Source organism: Aspergillus aculeatus, assembly GCF_001890905.1.
Source record: "Aspergillus aculeatus ATCC 16872 unplaced genomic scaffold ASPACscaffold_5, whole genome shotgun sequence".
NCBI lineage: Eukaryota > Fungi > Ascomycota > Eurotiomycetes > Eurotiales > Aspergillaceae > Aspergillus > Aspergillus aculeatus.
In genome coordinates this window covers 103,153-118,665 of record NW_017962980.1, presented here as the reverse complement: position 1 = coordinate 118,665, position 15,513 = coordinate 103,153, and the positions used below count along the sequence as shown (strand labels likewise).

Sequence of the window (15,513 nt, the reverse complement as noted above, 5' to 3'; positions counted from 1 at the left end):
AAGTCAACCGCAGCCAACGCATCCAGACAAGACTGTTAATCGTTGAGCAGATGGGCTGAGTAACTCCCACGCTCAGGCTTTGGATTCCGTGCTTGTTTGCGAGTGCACCGGTGGTACTATAGAGTCCGGAGCATATCCCCTGGACCAGGTGAGGTTGGATGTTCAAGCATATCAGCTCCATACCCAACTGGAGTCCGAGGACCCTCACCTCGCCCAGACTCTTAATGGTCACACCGAGAATAGTATGAACTCAACGAGGGCGAGGATCATGGCACTTCCCAACTCAGATCTGAATGGACTCTGGGAATCGTACGGAAGCTCTACCCCATCTCCAGCTCCATGCTCGCGCGCTGGTCTAATCTATGTCTGATAGCTTGCATTTCGATGAGCCTATACAATCAACGATACTTACTGCTATAAGCAGAATGCGTAAGTGATCTACGACGCAGGCGTTTGTTCCGCAGTTTCCTAATTACAGACATCTAGTCTCATTCTCTGCCTGCAAGCTCGACAGATGGACTATTAATTGGAACAAGCTGGTTCTCTTATGGGGGCCACCTGGGACCGGTAAAACAAGCTTGTGGTGCGTTCCAGCATGTGGCCATGAGTCTAGACACTAAAAGCATCCCAGCCGCGGTTTAGCTCAGAAGCTCGCAATACGCCTGGGGAAAGACTATCCCCAGAGTAAAATGTTCGAGATCAACGCGCATGCGCTAGGAAGTAAGTTCTTCAGCGAGGGAGCGAAGTTGGTGGATCAGATGTTTGAGCGCATAGATCTGCTGCTTGAAGAGGAGGACGAAACGCTGGTCTGCGTAATCATCGATGAAATCGAGACGCTCGCTGCCCGCAGAGATCGAGCCTTGAGTAGCAACGAACCATTTGATGCCATCCGAGCCGTGAACGCTCTGTTGACAGGCCTCGACAAAATCAAGGCCCATCCAAATGTGATTGTGGTCTGCACGAGCAACTTGTTGACTGCCCTGGTAAGCATTCAACTATAGCACAATATGAAAGCGGCTGATAGGCGTCGTCGTCTTGTGTAGGATCCAGCGTTTCTCGACCGAGTCGATATCAAGCAATGTGTGCCGAATTTATCCAGCCGATCGATTTATCGCATCTACAAAGATTGCCTCGAGGAGATGAGTCGTAACCGTATCATCGAAGGGGCCGCATTTGAGGTGAAACTACTTCAACCGGATGATCCTCAAACGCGATTGTCGTACATGGAAGAGCCGGCCGAGCAGCTCATGTTACCGACGTATGATGAGATGATTGTCAACTACCCGATGTTTCCAGAGGCCATCCCCACACTGCTGGCCGAGGCGGTGTCGGAGAGTCTGGTCAGTGCATTCTCTGGAGGTTTAGTGAATACCACGCTGACTCGTGACTTCAACTCTCAACGTAGGGACTGAGCGGCCGAACAGTTCGTCGACTGCCCATTCTATCGCTAGTAATGTATGGCGAGGAAGGAAGGAGCGATATTCGCAAGGCCGTTGATGCGCTGCGAAAGGGCATCGCGGCGGAGAAGATGACTAACCAATTAGAGCAGGCGGATTGAAACCAAAGTCAGTGAGGCGAAGGGAGGCAAGGCGAGGGATCCAGAGCCATTGAGGGTGGTAGACCAGGACATGGAGGTATAGGGAGAAGGAAGAACATCATCACGAAGTCTGAAATGCCTCCAAGAGGATTAGACCGAGTAGTGGTTTGAGGAAGTGACGGTGCAGTGCATCAGACCAAATGATGCCGGCCTCGAAAATTGTTTGTTCCGAAAAGTCGCGGTTTTCACCGAAGCCAGTTAGCAGCCGGCCAGCAGCCAATCAGCGGGAGGGTTTAGGCAATTCCAAGCCCAAGAGAAACTTGACCCGTTCGACCAACCTCGACTTCAATTGAACCTCCAAAAGCACATTCTCCCACTGCGCTCCAGCCTTGTCCCCTCCCCCCTCCCTCTCCTCCTCCCCCCACCCCTTCTGTGGCTATTGTGCCGTCTTAATTACCCATCGTTCGGAGGGTTATACATATCGTCAGTATGCTGGGCCGTACTGTTTTGCGCAGCGTGCCCTTCCGGGGTGTCGCACGTCAGACCTTGAGCAAGACCTCCACGGTACGCTATTCCCGGACTTCGACGCCAATTGACCCCATACCATGAGGTCAATCGATGTGCAATCGATCACCGAGCCTTCAGCAAGAGCCTTTGACTAACTTGCTGACCAGCGTGCGTCTTCCTCTGCCGCCGGTCCTGAGTCCGCCAGCTCCCCCTTCAACCTCACACTCACTGCCTCCGCCGCCACTGCCGTCGCTATCGGATCGGCCGCCTATCTCTATGGCCAAGAGGCTCACGCCATGACGCCTGCTGAGGAGGGGTGAGTAATACTCTAGAAAGAATTTATTAGTTTCGGCCGTCGACCAGACCAGCTCCGCTGCCCCGGAACGATGGCTCGTCCCAACCCGGCCAACCACACCACCACAAAGCTAACAGCATCGAACTACAGTCTGCACGCTACCGCATACCCTTGGGAGCACGCCAAGTGGAACAAGACCTTCGATCACGCCGCGTGAGTAATATCTTTCTCTTCTCTCCCGACATCAGGAAGCCCACCTTGACCTTATTGGCGACTCCCGCAACCTCGGCAATTATGCTCATATGATTTCTTCTGTGTTCAAAATACAGTCTCCGCCGTGGTTTCCAGGTCTACCGTGAAGTCTGTGCCAGCTGCCACTCCCTGACCCGTGTGCCCTGGCGCTCGTTCGTCGGTGTCCTCCACACCGTCGATGAGATGAAGGCCATGGCCGAAGAGTACGAGTACGACACCGAGCCCAACGACCAGGGCGAGATTGAGAAGCGCCCCGGAAAGCTGTCCGACTACATTCCCGCCCCCTACCCCAACGAGGAGGCCGCCCGTGCTGCCAACGGTGGTGCTCTGCCCCCGGATCTCAGCTTGATCGTCAAGGGCCGTCACGGTGGCTGCAACTACATCTTCAGTCTGTTGACCGGTTACCCCGACGAGCCCCCAGCTGGTGTTGTCCTCGGTGAGGGCATGAACTTCAACCCCTACTTCCCCGGTACCGGTATGTATACCATTTTATTTCCCTGTTGGCCGAAGACCGTTTCATCTGACCGCTGAATCCCAGGTATTGCCATGGGTCGTGTTCTCTTCGACGGTGTCGTCGAGTACGAGGACGGCACCCCCGCCACCACCTCCCAGATGGCCAAGGACGTCGTCGAGTTCCTCAACTGGGCCGCCGAGCCCGAGATGGACGACCGCAAGAAGATGGGTGTTAAGGCCATCACCCTTCTGACCGGTCTCTTCGCCCTGAGCGTCTGGGTCAAGCGTTACAAGTGGTCCCCGATCAAGACGAGAAAGATCGTGTACAGCCCCCCCGTTTCCCGGCGCTAGAAGAGGAGAGGCCTCGCAGAAAGCGGAACCACCCTAGAAATGTTTGCCAAACACCTTCAAACCAAGTGAAATTGGGAGGCTGCCAGAAAGGGAGATAAAAGAAAAAAATAAAGAACAATTTCGGCGACGGGCGAAAGCTTTTTTGATATAAATGCCTGTATCATAACAAATCTGGGAGTCGTCCTTACGTGTTTTTTTTCTTCCCTGCTGCAAAGACTTGTGCTGTTTCACGGACGTTTATTCGGTGTGGTCTCTGCTTTATGTTTCGTTAGAAGTGTGTGTTGTTTGTTTTTTTTACCTACTCCACAGGACACCTGTATCTTGTATCCTAGATATTTATTTTCCTTTGAAAATGTTGTTTTTTTGAAGGTCCCCCCCCGCAATGTCACAATTTCTTATGTTTTGATTCGGATCGTGAGTTTTAGGTATGGACAGTTAATGTGTGCTGTGGGTGTGGTTGTGGGTGTGGCAGATGTGTGATATCGGCTTTCTTCTCCCTTGCTCTCGCTTTCATTCATCAACACGTAGAAAAAGAGCGGGAGCTAGGCATCTGCTGCTCATCTCATTGTATAAACGGTGAGCTTTGACACATGTACGGAGTACTAGAATGTTCTTTCCGATACTGAAACCATGCATCAAGAGCACCAATACCTCTTATTCCCCCCTCAACCCCAGCCCACATCATTACATTGTGCCTCATATCATGATCTCTAGCAAGTGACCCTCTCTAGCTAGTAACTACCTGCATTCTAATAGCGAACGGTAGCATCAACAAACCCCCTCCCCCTCTGGTACGTCCATCACCCCCACCACCCCATCTCCATCTCCATCCTCCCCCTCCATGACCGCAGACCCAACCGTCCGCTCCCCATCCCCAAACACCCTCACGAAAAACGAATCATACGACCGCCACATCGCCCCAAACACCGCATCCTGCGCCCGCACCAACCAACCCGGATGCCGACCATCCGGGCCGGCCAGCGCGCGGCCCAGCCCGATCAGCACCATGACCAGGGGCCCCCACGCCGCCAGGAACGCGACCTGCCCGACCCGCTGTCGCCGCGTCGTGATCCGGTACGGCCGGATGCCGGCCAGATAGGAGCGGTAGGCGCGGGGGAGGTTGTGCTCGGCGGCGCCGGCGCGGATGAGGCCGAGGTAGCGGGCTGAGGGTTGGGCGTAGAAGGGGTTGGGGCGGGTGGATTTGGGGGTTTTGGGTGGAATGGGGGGTTGCGGTTGCGGTTGCGGTTGCGGCAGCAGCAGCAGCAACAGCAGCAGCAGCAGCCGCCGCGCCAGGGGACAGTAATGTGTGTGCTTGGAAGGGCACGGTGCCGGGGTGTTCGGGGACCGGGTCCGTATGGGGATTGTAGGTCTTGGGGAACGCGTAGCAGTCGATCACGGTGTCGATGTAGCCGCGGCCGCCGCCTTCGGTGGCGATGATGCGCGCGTAGTCGGATAGGGTGACCTCGTAGACGACGCCGACGAGCGGCATGCGCGGGCTGTAGTCTGGTTCTCCGCCTGTGGGATTGTGGTTGCGGTTGTGGTTCGTGAGGAGGGGGAGGGAGGAGTCTGTTTCCTTCGGTGGAGCGTTGTCCGTGTCGCTGCGGACATTTGCGATGCCCTCCCCATCTTGATATCCCCTGTCCTCATCCTCGATGCCCTCGGCCGCACCCCGACGGTATCTCGTTGCCGCGAAACACGGCTCCGCGTAAGGTATTCCCGGTAGATCGAAGGTAAGCCACAGACTGGGGACGACGACGTTCGTGCTGGACAAAGGGCGGATGCCTCGCATGCCGAGGAAGGTTTCTGAGTTCAGGTTCGAGCCGTAGGCGAGGTAGAGGACGGAGTCATCGGAGGTAGGGAGCGATTGCGCGCTGACGCCGTGCGCTTGTAGCGCGGCCAGCTTCTCGGCGAGGTGGGTGTCTCTGTTGAGAGAGGGGTTCGCCATGGTGGTTGTGGTGAGGGAGCTGGGCTGCTGCTGCTGCTGCTGCTGCTGCTGCTGCTGTGGTGCATCGCCCATGTCTGAAGTTTCCCTGTGAACCATTGTAGGAATACTCCGCGGTTGTAGGTATGTACAATCGAGCGCCTTTCAAGACTGACACTTGACAATGATGCTGAAATTCAATCAATGGAATCGATGTAACGAATGGAGACCGATTTCGCAATCCCCAAAGCCATGGAGATGACCTGCTGGCAGCCCGTGAGCAACATGGTGGATTTATATCTAATGAAACTCTGGAAACCAGGTTTCGGTTTCTGGGTCGCTCGGTTGGTCGTTGTTGGCGAAGCCGGGGTTATCGGAACGGATCCTCGACCAGCCGGGGCTTTGATTACCAATACTCTCTTATACCCGGTAGGTGAGAGAGTTGCAACCATTGCTGCTGTTGTTGTTCTTTGGTTTTGAGATGGTGTATTCTTTCCCCTTGAGCATCACTAACAATGCGGCTCTGATTTAAGCTCATGGTCCCTTACCAGTGACCATAGAGCAGCAACCAACGGGTAGTGGATTGCGCAATCCCGCAGTTGAATGCAGTAATGGTCCCGTGCATAGTAGCTCTCGGTGCCTGCAGGCATCGTGGAGATTAGATCTTATCGGATCTCCCTCATCATGAGCCATAATAATGGGGAATACTTCATCACGTTCCACTCATCTTCGCCATTCAGCTTACGTATGGATCCGAATCAATCACCGCTTAACATCTTGTCTATGATCTATGCCAATGCGCAAATAGCCAGCGATGTGTCGGTGCTCCGAGGCGCCTTCTTTACCTCTAAGGCTCTGCGCAATGGGCAACTCTTCAACGGCAAGGAGGGTTCGTGAAAGCCCTATTGCCTGCCTGCCTGCCCGTCAGAAAGCTCCTATTCTTAGACTTGCCTATACTTCATGGATGTCGGGCAAGCATCGGCACAGGTACCCTCCCTTACGCTATAGTTGCAAGCGCAGCTTTCTTGTCTTCATCAAGGCAACGTGGCCGAGTGGTTAAGGCGACAGCCTCGAATGCTATCTGATAGCACTGCAAGCTGTTGGGTTCGCCCGCGCGCGTTCAAATCGCGTCGTTGTCGTCGACTTTTTTGTCGAGTGAATACTCGTTCAATGCTAGGGAATTAGGCCAAAATACTGTCTAGCTTACCTCGGCCAAGCTCAGTCCGCATCGGAGGACACATCGAGACCGTAGGTAGGCATGGGTGCCGCTTGCTCAAGGACTGGCTACACAGTCCATGTGGCCGAGCCATTCAAAATAGTATTCATTGATATTCATTACCTGGCTTATTACCCGCCGCAAGGGCGTAGAAAGATTCAATACAACAGAAACTCATAGATCACTTTTGTGTTTACCCCCGCTCCCCAAACCAATTATAGTCGTACCTCAGAACAATACAGAAACCCGGGCGAGAGCCGCTCACTAAGAGGTCAATTTCTCTCTGCGAGCGCGCACCGCCTGGGCCAGGTTCTCCAGCACCAGCTCCGTGTCTTCCCAGTGGATGCAGGCGTCGGTGATACTGACACCGTACTTCAGGCCGGCCTTGCCCTCGGGAGGGACCTTCTGGTTACCTGCAAAAAAAGAAAAAGCATCAGCAAAACGAACCAGACAACAACAAAGATTTCTACGTACCCTCGTTGATGTTGCTTTCAATCATCACACCCATGATAGCGGTCTCGCCCGCGGCGATCTGCTCAGCCAGAACAGCGGCAACCTTGGGCTGGTTCTTGTGGTTCTTCTGCGAGTTGCCGTGGCTGCAGTCCACCATCAGACGAGGCGGCAGGCCCTGGGCCGCCAACTTCGCCTTGGCTTCCGTAATGCTCTGCGCGTCGTAGTTGGGACCCTTGGTGCCACCGCGGAGGATGACGAAGCAATCCGGGTTGCCGACGGTGCCGACGATGGCGGCGACACCGGGTTTGGTGACGGACAGGAAGTGATGGGGGTGCTTGACGGAGCCAATGGCATCCACCGCCACGCCCAGCGAGCCATCGGTGCCGTTCTTGAACCCGACGGGGAAGGACAGACCTGAGGCCAACTCCCGGTGGACCTGGGACTCCGTGGTACGAGCCCCCACGGCTCCAACCGACAGGCAGTCGGCCAGGAACTGCGGGGAGATGGTATCGAGCATCTCGCTGGCAATCGGCATGCCCTTGTTGGTGAGGTCGACGAAGAGTTGGCGAGAGATGCGCAGACCCTTGTTGATCTTGAAGCTGTTATCAATGTCCGGGTCATTGATCAGACCCTTCCAGCCGACGGTAGTCCGGGGCTTCTCGAGGTAGGAGCGCATGACAATCAGCAGCTCATCCTTATACTTCTCCTTCAACTTCAACAGCCGATCGCAGTACTCGAGGGCCATTTGCGGGTCGTGGATCGAGCATGGTCCAATGACGACCATCAAGCGGTGCCGGTCGGTGTCCGTGCCTTGAACGATGGCCGTGGCCTCCTCACGGCCTTCAAGGACCGTTTGTCTCGACTTATCCGTCAAGGCGATCTCATGTTGAAGAAGGTTGGGGGGAGTAAGGGGGTTGTATCCGCGAACTGGGGTGGAAGAACGCAAGTCGTTAGTGACAATGGCATGAAAAAATGAATAAACTGGGGAGCACACATACTTCGTGAGTCTTCCAAGGAAGTTCTGTCTCCGACATTAGGGTTTTCAATGAAGAACTGTATGGGCTATGATGAGCATGGAATCGAAAACATCAAGGATGGCCGCAGGTGACTCACCGACATGGTGGGCAGCGGCGGCGGCGGCGGGGTGGGATGAGATGGCGATAGAGAGAGAGATAGGCAGATAGTATGCCCGATGAACTATAAGAAGGGAAGGAGATGATAGAGTGGATTCAAACGAGAGCAACCAAGGTTATGAATGGAGAGAAAAAAGATTGACCTGGGGAGTCAATTGTACCAAAACAGCCGAGTTGTAGTTCAATTGAAGGCCAGTTCAATGCGCCTCTTATAAGAAATTGTCAAACCTGATTGTTCCTGGGAGAGGGGCAAAACCTCGTCACTCGCATTTGGCTGGCCTCCTAAGTCGGCGGGCGCATTTCCATTCGAGTCATAATCTTTCGATCCACGTGACCTCGGTGAGCGGACAAATGCCCAACACTGTCGTTCCCATTGGCTGCGTCCCCTGGAATACACTCACTGCGTCCTGCAGCTGTACTGCACAGAGCTCAGTAGTCAATCACTACTCAATTGCCATCGTTGATCCATTTTTCCCAATAATAGCTGATGCTGGAAGCAAATACGATCGATCTGCGGTGCTTGAGAGCGTGTTCTACTCAGGGTCGCTTCGGGAGTCCCGGCGTCCATAGTATTGTTGCTCCCTACCATTTCGGGTGACTGACCCATGACTTCCATGAGGCATGGCATTCCAGACTGGATGTACTGGGAACTCCATCAAGGTGGAACTGGATGAACAGACTGTCCATTACTCAATGTGGCAGCGGGCATGAATGAGATACTCGTAAATTGTCAATTGCCTCACCATCGTCAACTCTAATTGGCAGAAGTAGCTGAACATGTAAGATCAAAGCTTCTCTTCCATCGCGAAGTTCTTGTTGACGTCAAATGCCATAGTTATGCAAGATCGCTTGAAACTATATCTAGAAGTTTAATTGATGCCGAGGAGCTTCTGAAATCGCTTCTCATCTCTCTCCATCCGGTGAACCAGTTCCTCGCAGATCTTGGAATGATGCTTGCGAATACCTTCCATCTGTTGCTGGCATAATCTAATCCGTGCCTCCTGAGCTTCTGAGAGCTGGTCAAGCATGTCATGGCAGTTCTTCCGGAATGACTCAAACACCTCGCTTATAGTAGTGTTCTCGCTCTCGATGTGGCGGTTTAAAGACTTGGCACAATCACCGCAGTCAGCACAAGCAATACTCGTCCGTAATTCCGCGCTCGTAGAGTGTTGGACCCACCTCGCTAGTCTCCAGCAGCATTTTCTGCACGGCAGTATTCTGGATAGGTCCGGATATTTCCGGCCGGTTATCTCTAGCTGCGCATAATTTCAGCCGGTTAGCAAAGGAAGCTGGCCCTTCCCCGGTCGTATGGCCTCTGTAGGACTCAGGCAGGGATGCCACGTCCCCTAGAACAACTGCCTGTGTCTTGTAATGTTCCTTATATTGCTCTGAAAGGAGGCGGGGACTTCCATTGGTATCGACTATCGTGTTTCTAGGGGTCCTTTGGAGGGAACAGGGGGAAATGCTGACAGCCTCGGCGCTTAGACTCTCCTGAGAGCTCGATTGGGTATGATGCTCTCTCGAAGGAGTCTCTTCCGATGTCACGGACGGTGATGTGCTTCTTGAGCTGGAAATCCCTGCGGGATCACGCTCGATAGACATAGCTCCGTGAAGAGTTATTTCAGTACCTATCTCTTGAGCTTTCCAGCCTGTGTCCTCCATGAATGCCATGCTTGACTCGGGGTATACGGGAGGACTCTTGTCATTGCTGGTCAAGTTCTCGAGTTCATCACTCTTGTTCTGAAGAGATTTGTCTGTCATCATACCAACCGTACATAATGCTGCGAACGACCCTTCAACAGGGTGAACCTGCACCTCCTGTCTTCGATATTCGAGCGATTGGCTGCGGGTCATAGGAGCTGTTATGTCTTCACTGTTCTCACCTTGGAGGCCAGAGCGATAGAGCTCTATCCCGTCACTGCCGTCAATGCCCGGGATCTGGATGATAGACAGGATTGAGTCAATGTTCTCCTTGTCGGACAAAAGAGTTTCGAGGTTCTTGTCCGTAGCCGCAGGGCTTGACATAGCATTAACAGACGCTCCATCTCCCAAAAGAGGCCGAGGAGCTTGGGTGCCGGCACTCCGTGGGCTACCAACATGGCGCAGGGTCACAATCAGCCTGTTTCGCCGAGTTCCAAGGTTCTTGCCCTGTCCTTCTTCATCAGACACAGGAGCTCCGCGTTTCTTCGGGTTGGTCTTCTTCGACACAGTTCGTTGGGCTGTTGTAGAACGTCTTCCAGTCGACGGCTTCTTCCGCCTCACCTTCCCTTTTGACGCACTCGTGATCCCGCGAGGTTTGTGGCCGTCATTGAAGGTATAGGTGTCCACAGGTAAGGGTGATGGAACCGAAGTCGCTTCTGTGCTTCCCGGGTGTGCCGTAACTTCGCCCGGCTCGTTGCTGGGTCTCAAGTCCTCATCCCAATCCACCCCATTGGAGACACACCTTGCCACACGCTTGTTGACCGGTCTGCCGCTCGCACTATCAGGCATCTCCGTAGGCAGTCGAACTCCGAGGTCTATGAGGGTTTGCTCGTCTTGGGGAACCTCGCATATGGGACTGTGATGCAATTCCGCTTCAGAGTAATCTAGCTTCGGGCTTGGTCCAGGTTTCTATCACCGATTCAGATGATTAGAATGTGATGGCTTACTCGGAAGGTTCAAGGAAAAGACAGTGGGAGGTACCGATGGGTCAATGTCAGTTTGAATGTAATGTTCCTCTGCGGTGCTCTTCTGAAACTGTTCGAATGACTTATCGACGATCTCGTCACTGGTATACAATGAGACCAGGACGGCGGATATTTTCGTGACAATCACACTCTTCACCGTACTTGGACTGCTTAGCTGGGACATACCCTTCAGGTTTAGTCACGTTGTGATGGAATTGATTGTGGGTGGGATTATGTATTGTGGGGGAAGTCACGTCTTCTAGCGGATCGCGCATGGTTGACATGTGTTAGTCTGAGTATAAACTGAGGGAAGTGTAAGCTTGCTTACTTTTGGCTGCGTCTAGCGACAGTCAAATCAATATCGTCAGATGAACCATTGGACATACTTAAGAATTGAAGTAAACTGTATAAGTATCATAGATAACTCCAACGGATCGCTTCGAATTCTGAAGAGCTCTACGCCTGCACTGCGCACTGCAGGGTTGGGTACTTTCTTAAAACGATACGTTATTCGGTGGTTAATGAGAGGTTCAGTAAGGAAGGTGCTGCTTGCTTCAAGATTAGCCGCCTTCTTACACTTAAATACATTCTTTACATTCATAATAATCAACAAAAGTCATGTCACAAAATACTGTTACATATTAGTATGGCCCTTGACGAGCAACAGCTCCTGGTATCAATAAAACGAGAGGTCAATGTACAAAAAAGCAAGACATGCTGACGAAATGTGGACAAAGCCCCCCACCTCAGCAATGTGTCTATAGGCGCGGTCGATACGTATAACATGAAAGTTCAAAGTCAGAGAATATGGCTATCTCGTAGATATTGTGGGCGTAGCATCATAGATCATCAAGCGTCATCCACAAGGAGAGGAATGAGAGACGAGCCGTGGAAATACAAACAAGGTATAGGGAGGCTGTATGTGCAGGGGGCATGGATGAGATATGCGAGGCATACTGCCAGAATGGGGTTGCCCGCAAAGCCTTAGACACTCTCGTCGGGTGCGACATTTGGCGTCTCCTGGACACCAGAGTCTCCCTGATATCCTGGGGCTGTGCCGCGTCCCGGAAGCCAAGCATCATGGAGGGGCAAGATGAGACTCGGATTCACATATTTCTTGAGCCTAAGCCCCAGTTCTTGACCACCAATTCGGATCGGGAAGGCATCACGCTCGAGACCAGATGGCGGCGAGAAAGTCGACGATGGAGAAGGCGAGATATCTCCTCCACCAGGGCGTTCACGGTCGATACTCTTCAGCGCAATGAATTTCATCAGGGGCTCGTAGTTACGCGAGAAGAAATAGCTGAACCACACAGTTGCCATCAAGAGGGGAACGATAAGTAAAGAGCGGGTGATGGCTCGGCGCAATGCCAGGACACCAATCATCGCGAGTTGAAAGACAATCAGGCCCATCAGCACACGACTACATATCATGGGCCACGCTCGCCCGGTTGAATGCTGTTGGTGGTCCATGGCATAGAGAAGCTGGTACTTGTAGATGAACTTGCCGATGGTGAAATAAATCAGCCCGAAAAGGCAGATCAACCACGAGCTGGGGAAGACACTATAAACCACGCAGATGATTAAACTGAGAATCGTCTGTGGGATAGAGTATCCGTAGCTGAACACAGGGGGCGTGTTGAGCTCGGCGTAGTCGCGGGGTGTCTTCGCAGCGAGAAAGTTTATGGGATACATCGCCACGCTCCCAAACTCCAGGAGACGAAATGGAAGTAATCCTATACCCTGTAGACACAGGAAATTGATGTAGAAAGGGGCGAAGTTTTCCAGCGTCTTGGCCAGTGCGAAGGCAATGGTGGTGGCATCCTTGAATGCATCTCTGAGATTCTCCCAGAAACCGAAGAATGTTGTTGCAGTCCCGAACACTGTAAAGACAAGGAAGAGGTTGAAAAAGGAGAAGAAGAAGGTCTTCGAAATGACGGACAACTCAATATCACCGCGAGACATCATGCACTGCTGATGCGACAGCCCTGAATAACCGATCAGTTCCTGTAGCGACGAAGACTAACAAAGAGTGACTTACAACTGTAAAGGTACGGCACCGCGATGGTCAACAACGAGAGGACCAAAGTGGGAAGACCGGTTTGAACCAAGGATTTGGCAAGAGGGTTCCGTGACAAAGCATCCGCGAGCTGGGGGAACACCTTGTGAAGCGTCTCATACTCGAGCAAGTACGCCACAGGAATCAAAAGCACAGACCAGAAAACCGTCAGGAAGCCGATGACAACTGTGATGGACCAGGATTGCATCATTCGTCTCGAGCGAGGGATGTAGGTGTTCTTCCACACAACATCGGCAGGAGCTGGTGCCAACCGAGCAAGAAGCTGCATTGGCTGCGGATCAAGGATGGCCTGTACAACCATTTGCGAGGCGGCAATAGACTCCATCGTGACGAATGCGATCTCGGTAGGTGGGTACTCCTTTTGGCGTGCAAGCTGGATCTGCTCATCGATCCGCCGCAGCTTCTCTTCGTAATAGTCGATAGCATCAACATTCCGGTAGCGCAGCTTGAGTGGCCCGTACCAGATGCGGGTAGTCGGTCGTTTGTGAGCATAGTCAAAGACGTGATCTGGCATGCTGTCAGAGAGAAGCTGTATGCGCTCGCTATCCTCCTCCGAAACGATGCTGGATCCACGCGCATGTTGCTGCAACAATGGCAATCGATTCGCGTTAGCCTTGACACGTTTATAACCCAAGTGCTTCGTCCATGCCCCCTCGAGGTTCCGAAGGATTTTGAGCCGCTCATCAATTAGCCGGTCCAATTCGCGCCAGTCTTTGCACAAGGTAACGCTTTGCACTTTTCCAATTTGTAGACCTTCTATAAACTCTCTGATCTTCTCCTCCGACCCCATGTCGTGAGGAATGCCAGAGAGACGAATCGTCCTGTCTGTCGTGCTTGTCTGACTCCCAAGATATTGCTGCCGGATGCGAATGACCTTGTTTGTATCCTGAACGAGCATGTAGACGGCGAGACCAGTAAAGATGTACGTGAATACCACATACATCCAGAGGTAATTCGGGTCCGAGATAATCTTCTTCTTGTCCTTATCGCCATCAAAGGTGTCGACAGGCTCGTCATCGTCGTCCCAGCCCGGGAAGCCCGATTTGCCGGTATTCCTGTAATGCATAGGGAGGATAATGACCAAGGCGAAGAAGAACACGGCGGAGAGGAACCGAATCGCGAATTTGAGGAAGGTCAAGAACTGCATCGGACATCGGGTTGTCAGCCACTACCTAAGACCAGGACCAAGCTGACGGGGGCTTGTAGCAGCACTTACCACAAATGCATCTAAGCCCGCCGACTCAAGCACCTGCTCTTCAGTAATCCGATACAGCACAGGTATCCAACCAAAGAAGCTATCCGGCAGTTCAGGCAAGTGGGATGCGGCGCAGCGCTGTCTTCTCCGCGCGGCATACAGCTCGGTCCATTTCGGTCGCAGAACCTATGCCAATTCGGCTGGTTAGAGACGAAGGCTTTCCAAGTGGCTTCCAGGTACCTACACAGAAAGCAAGGAAAGCGCCCAGACCGATAGTCAAACTAATGACAAACTGAGTGTAGAGGTCGCGAGAGTCCGTTTGATCCCCCCAACTCGGCTCATGTACTTCAATGGGCGCATCAACCACGGTCAGCATCGCTGCCGCAGCAGATTGCGTGAGCGACATGACTCTCGTGAAGTCGTGTTCTGCGCTTGAGGGCGTTTGACGGATGTCTCGGGTTATCAATGCATATGGGCACGCGGAGCTCTTTCTGTCCGAGGAGGAATGCGCAGCTTAAAAACAACTGACGTCAGGGGACCAGATTACACGTAGTACACAGCGTCACAGCCTCGAGGTTATTGCGGGGTGTAAAGCAACAGAACGAAAGAAGAATCCACGACAGGCAACATTCGAAGCAAGGGACCTACACCGCAATCTCTGCGCTAAAATGCGATCTTCGCCGTGTCGGGCATCGCTTCACTTCGATGGGCGTCTCAACGAACCCAAACTCAAACCGTCCTCATGCACAAACTTGTGCGGTTGGCTGACTCAGCACACTTTTATGCCTCGCTTCCAGTCATCCGTGAACACAGTTCACATGAACTTTTCTTTGTGTACACGTGGAACGTTCCCGCGGCACGTGATGCCAAGCCCTTTATATAAGCAGGAACGTTCCACACGACCCTATAAATTACTGTTTTTTATTATTGAAATTCAACTTCCTCTTATATTTCTCCAAGTTCATTACACACTTTATTTCAAGCACTTACCAAGTACTTTATAAGTACCTACCAAGTACTTTCTAGACATGGATTTTCATGAAGTTATTGAACTTAGTTCTACGGAAGAGGAATACTCAACCCAGGTAATTTCCTAAGTAGTTATCAAGTACTTAGAAATTAATTTATATCTAGGAACCGTCACCATTAACCTTTCTGACTCAGGCAAAGGCATCACCTTTAACTACTCAGTTTATAGAGTATATTGATGATCTTCCTGAGTATCCAAAAACTGCACTATGTGGATATACATATGTAGTTCCATCACATGGACTTTCAAATACTGAAGTCAGCGCTCTAATTAGTGATGTTAGTATATAACTACTTACCAACCACTTCCGAACTACTTGCTAACTGCTTAGTAGATACAGTATAATAAACGTCAAGCAAGCGGCTTAAAACGAGCAGTCTTTTCACCTTTTCTTCAGTGTCGGGTTAAAAGATGGTCTTGGAAA

General features: G+C 52.3%; 5 protein-coding genes and 1 non-coding gene across 6 annotated transcripts; 3 read left to right on the top strand and 3 right to left on the bottom strand.

The window, feature by feature from the left end:
* Nucleotides 1–689: 689 nt before the first annotated feature.
* ASPACDRAFT_41440 (putative pachytene checkpoint component Pch2) lies at nucleotides 690–1,558 on the top strand (the record flags this gene model as incomplete). Its single annotated transcript, XM_020200938.1, has 3 exons — nucleotides 690–983; nucleotides 1,044–1,340; nucleotides 1,406–1,558. 3 exons carry the CDS (start codon nucleotides 690–692, stop codon nucleotides 1,556–1,558), a joined length of 744 nt encoding a protein of 247 aa, XP_020057517.1.
* A 144-nt stretch (nucleotides 1,559–1,702) lies between these two features.
* Nucleotides 1,703–3,468, top strand: ASPACDRAFT_115749 (ubiquinol--cytochrome-c reductase catalytic subunit CYT1). Its single transcript, XM_020195921.1, has 5 exons — nucleotides 1,703–2,101; nucleotides 2,212–2,360; nucleotides 2,490–2,552; nucleotides 2,669–3,066; nucleotides 3,130–3,468. Exons 1-5 carry the CDS (start codon nucleotides 2,027–2,029, stop codon nucleotides 3,393–3,395), a joined length of 951 nt encoding a protein of 316 aa, XP_020057516.1. The 5' UTR covers nucleotides 1,703–2,026; the 3' UTR covers nucleotides 3,396–3,468.
* Nucleotides 3,469–4,163: 695 nt separating this feature from the next.
* ASPACDRAFT_1854572 (uncharacterized protein) lies at nucleotides 4,164–5,644 on the bottom strand (the record flags this gene model as incomplete). The annotated part of the gene is made up of 2 exons (XM_020197394.1): nucleotides 4,741–5,644; nucleotides 4,164–4,706 (listed from the first exon to the last, which is right to left on the bottom strand). The coding sequence occupies exons 1-2, from the start codon at nucleotides 5,434–5,436 to the stop codon at nucleotides 4,164–4,166; spliced, it is 1,239 nt and encodes a 412-aa protein (XP_020057515.1). The 5' UTR covers nucleotides 5,437–5,644.
* A 710-nt stretch (nucleotides 5,645–6,354) lies between these two features.
* ASPACDRAFT_t123 lies at nucleotides 6,355–6,455 on the top strand. The gene has a single exon. It is a non-coding gene; the product is annotated as a tRNA-Ser (tRNA).
* Nucleotides 6,456–6,510: 55 nt separating this feature from the next.
* On the bottom strand, nucleotides 6,511–8,387 carry ASPACDRAFT_115742 (3-deoxy-7-phosphoheptulonate synthase). The gene is made up of 4 exons (XM_020195920.1): nucleotides 8,099–8,387; nucleotides 7,984–8,038; nucleotides 7,007–7,912; nucleotides 6,511–6,945 (listed from the first exon to the last, which is right to left on the bottom strand). Exons 1-4 carry the CDS (start codon nucleotides 8,102–8,104, stop codon nucleotides 6,797–6,799), a joined length of 1,116 nt encoding a protein of 371 aa, XP_020057514.1. The 5' UTR covers nucleotides 8,105–8,387; the 3' UTR covers nucleotides 6,511–6,796.
* Nucleotides 8,388–11,549: 3,162 nt separating this feature from the next.
* ASPACDRAFT_77013 (putative DUF221 domain protein) lies at nucleotides 11,550–14,575 on the bottom strand. Its single transcript, XM_020204850.1, has 4 exons — nucleotides 14,304–14,575; nucleotides 14,081–14,245; nucleotides 12,826–14,005; nucleotides 11,550–12,772 (listed from the first exon to the last, which is right to left on the bottom strand). The coding sequence occupies exons 1-4, from the start codon at nucleotides 14,463–14,465 to the stop codon at nucleotides 11,769–11,771; spliced, it is 2,511 nt and encodes an 836-aa protein (XP_020057513.1). The 5' UTR covers nucleotides 14,466–14,575; the 3' UTR covers nucleotides 11,550–11,768.
* Nucleotides 14,576–15,513: the final 938 nt, after the last annotated feature.

Coding starts and splice junctions, on each gene's coding strand:
- ASPACDRAFT_115742 (XM_020195920.1), bottom strand. Junction 7,913..7,983: donor TTCCTTGGAAGACTCACGAA/GTATGTGTGCTC, acceptor CTTCCACCCCAG/TTCGCGGATACAACCCCCTT. Junction 6,946..7,006: donor TGAAAGCAACATCAACGAGG/GTACGTAGAAAT, acceptor CTTTTTTTGCAG/GTAACCAGAAGGTCCCTCCC.
- ASPACDRAFT_77013 (XM_020204850.1), bottom strand. CDS start 14,465: ATGTCGCTCACGCAATCTGCTGCGGCAGCGATGCTGACCGTGGTTGAT. Junction 14,006..14,080: donor CGGGCTTAGATGCATTTGTG/GTAAGTGCTGCT, acceptor TGTCCGATGCAG/TTCTTGACCTTCCTCAAATT. Junction 12,773..12,825: donor GGTGCCGTACCTTTACAGTT/GTAAGTCACTCT, acceptor TCGGTTATTCAG/GGCTGTCGCATCAGCAGTGC.
- ASPACDRAFT_115749 (XM_020195921.1), top strand. CDS start 2,027: ATGCTGGGCCGTACTGTTTTGCGCAGCGTGCCCTTCCGGGGTGTCGCA. Junction 2,553..2,668: donor AAGACCTTCGATCACGCCGC/GTGAGTAATATC, acceptor TTCAAAATACAG/TCTCCGCCGTGGTTTCCAGG. Junction 3,067..3,129: donor CCCCTACTTCCCCGGTACCG/GTATGTATACCA, acceptor GCTGAATCCCAG/GTATTGCCATGGGTCGTGTT.